This window comes from Belonocnema kinseyi, chromosome 4 (genome assembly GCF_010883055.1).
Source record: "Belonocnema kinseyi isolate 2016_QV_RU_SX_M_011 chromosome 4, B_treatae_v1, whole genome shotgun sequence".
Taxonomy (NCBI): Eukaryota; Metazoa; Arthropoda; class Insecta; order Hymenoptera; family Cynipidae; genus Belonocnema; species Belonocnema kinseyi.
In genome coordinates this window covers 28,206,738-28,209,600 of record NC_046660.1, presented here as the reverse complement: position 1 = coordinate 28,209,600, position 2,863 = coordinate 28,206,738, and the positions used below count along the sequence as shown (strand labels likewise).

Here is a 2,863-nt window from a genome sequence, read left to right as displayed (position 1 = left end):
GTTATTTTGTTAAAAATTCAAGTATTTTGTAAAAAAAGTCATCTTTTCTAGTAGAAAAGACATTTTTTCGTTTGTGATAAATTATTACATTTGAAAATCTTAAATTTGATATGAAATGCTATTTTATTCCGTTAAAAAAACATTATATGTTGCAAGGTTACCTTATACTACTTCGTGGTTTTAATTTCGCGGGCTCATATATAACTTCACAAGCGCCGCCTAGTGAGCGACTGGTGATAACATAGATTTCTGTCATTAGTAACTAGTCTATGGATTAAGATTTTGTGTGTGTTTGCTCCAAGAAAATGACAGTTCACAATTTATATATTTTTTCTCGAACTGGCGTATTATTGTACTATACGGAATGGAATCGATTAAATAAATCAGGAATCACAAAAGAGGAGGTGATAGTTTTTACAACTATTTATCCTTTTCAAACATATTTCGAAAATCCTAACCTCCTAACCTGAAAAAATAAGAATCTCCGATATCTATTTTTAATATTAAATAAGTATTCTTGTTGCAAATTTTGAATTAGGAGGCGAAACTGATGTACGGAATGCTATTTTCTATAAAGTCTTTTGTCAGCAAAATATCTCCTTTAGATCCAAAGGAAGGATTTCTTTACTACAAGACTAGCAAATACAATCTGAATTATTTTGAAACTCCTTCTGGATTAAAATTTGTTCTCAACACGGACACTGCTGCTCAAAATGTTCGAGAATTATTACAACAATTGTACAGCCAGGTATGTCCATAAAAATTTAGGTATGATTAAAATAATCGTACTCTAAATTAAAATTTGATTCAACTTCAGATTTGCACTTAATTTCAGGTTTACGTGGAATATGTTGTCAAAAATCCACTTTGTCAACTTAACGAATCAATCCAAAGTGAATTATTTAAAACAAAAGTTGATGAACTGATTAAAAAATCTCCTATATTTTTAAGTAGACCCTTATAATTATTTTAGTAAATAAATTTAATGAAATATGTTATTTTTATAAAAAAAAATAATAACTGAAAAATTTATTTCCCCTTTCTCGAAATTTTATAATGTTTTCAAAATTGAAAAATTTAGAATTTCTGATTTCAATTATGAAAATCTGATGACAGGTAAGAGAATTTTTTTTTAAATAAGTTGCTTATATTTGGTTTAAAATTTAATTCTTATGTTGAAAATCACCTATTTTTTTCAAATTCATCTTTTTTATTTAAAGTTCAACTGTTCTTGGTAAAAAATTAATTTTTTTGGTTGCAAATATAATAATTTTCGTAAAAAGTAATTTTTTTGTTAAAAAGTTAAGTCGTCCTTGTAAATAATTCATTTCTTTATTGAAAATTTAACTATTTCGTAGAAAATTCAACTATTTTGTTAAAAAGTCATATTTATGTTAAAAATTTAACTATTCTAAGTAAAGAATTCATTATTATGATTAAAAATTTAATTATTTTGCTGAAAATTCATTTGTTTTGTTGAAAAGTCCATTTTTGTTACAATTAAAACTATTTTTTATATTGAATTCATTTTTTTGTTCTTAAAAATTTAATACTTTTCTTGAAACTTCATATTTTCAGGTAGAAAACTAATTTTTTTGGTTAAAAAGTCATCTTTTTGTTTGAGGTTAAATTATTCTTTTTAAAGAATTACTATTTTGTTTAAAAATTTAATTACTTCGCTAAAAATTTATATTTTTAGGTCAAAAATTCAACTATTTCATTTAAAGTTAAATTATTCTTTGTAAATAATTCATTGTTTTTATTATAAATTTAACTATTTTGTTGAAGTCATTTTTTTAAAAATAAACTATTATTTATAATGAATTAATTGTTATGGTTGAAAATTTTATTAAAAATTCACATCTTCAAGTTGAAAATAAATTGTTTTTAAATTTATCTTTTTGTTTGATATTAAACTATTCTTTGTAGAGAATTAGTTTTTTTATTGAAAATTATTTTTTGTTTGTTAAAAAATCATCTTTTTGTTTAAAATTAAACTATTGTTGGTAAATAATTAATTTTTTTACTGAAAATTCAACCATATTTTTAAAAAGTCATCTTTTTTTTTAAAGTTAAACTATTCTTTGTAAACAATTCATTTTTTTATTGAAAATTTAACTATTTTATTGAAATTTTATAATTGTTAACTATTATTTATTATTAACTATTATTAACTATTTTGTTGAAGTCATTTTTTTAAAGATAAACTATTATTTATAATGAATTAATTGTTATGGTTGAACATTTAATAATTTTATTGAAAATTCACATTTTCAAGTTAAAAATTAATTTTTGTTTAATTTTGGTTGAAAATATAATAATTTTCTTCAAAATTAATTTGTTTCTTTAAGGGCATGTGACACAGCTAAATACCTATATTACCGATCACAGTTTTTCAGTTCACTGAATGTTCTTTTGAACTTAAGAATTTTTTTTGTAAATAAAATATCGAGCTGAAACTTTGGGAAATGTATTAGAGTACAATAAAGTACGTTTAGGTACTGCATTTTGGTAGGAACTTCACTGAAAATTATTTCATCTTTTTTCTGAACCTCAAAATTGTTTGAACGTTCGAACTTTTTTTATACATGAAATATCGGTCTCAAACTTTGAGAAATGCAAGAACCGAAAGAAAACTACGTTAAAGTACAAAGTTTAATAATAAAAGATGTAAAAAAAAATATTTCAAAAAAACATTCAGTGAACTGAAAAACTGTCGTCGGTAATATAGGTATTTAGCTGTGTCACATGCCCTTAAAAGGAAATCTTTTTGCTTAAAATTAAACTATTCTTGGTAAAGAATTAATTTTTTTATTGAAAATTTAAATATTTCGCAGAAAATTCCTATTTTTCAGGTTGAAAA

At 22.6% G+C, this 2,863-nt stretch overlaps 1 protein-coding gene across 1 annotated transcript; it reads left to right on the top strand.

Annotated features, from left to right (window-relative positions):
- The first annotated feature begins 270 nt into the window (after positions 1-270).
- On the top strand, positions 271-1,006 carry LOC117171595 (trafficking protein particle complex subunit 1). The gene is made up of 3 exons (XM_033359041.1): positions 271-404; positions 539-748; positions 836-1,006. Exons 1-3 carry the CDS (start codon positions 306-308, stop codon positions 962-964), a joined length of 438 nt encoding a protein of 145 aa, XP_033214932.1. The 5' UTR covers positions 271-305; the 3' UTR covers positions 965-1,006.
- Positions 1,007-2,863: the final 1,857 nt, after the last annotated feature.

What these genes read in the sequence shown, in the direction of transcription:
- LOC117171595 (XM_033359041.1), top strand. Translation starts at nt 306, where the DNA reads ATGACAGTTCACAATTTATATATTTTTTCTCGAACTGGCGTATTATTG. An exon ending in CAGGAATCACAAAAGAGGAG is followed by an intron (nt 405 to 538) that starts GTGATAGTTTTT and finishes ATTTTGAATTAG; the next exon opens with GAGGCGAAACTGATGTACGG. An exon ending in TACAACAATTGTACAGCCAG is followed by an intron (nt 749 to 835) that starts GTATGTCCATAA and finishes ACTTAATTTCAG; the next exon opens with GTTTACGTGGAATATGTTGT.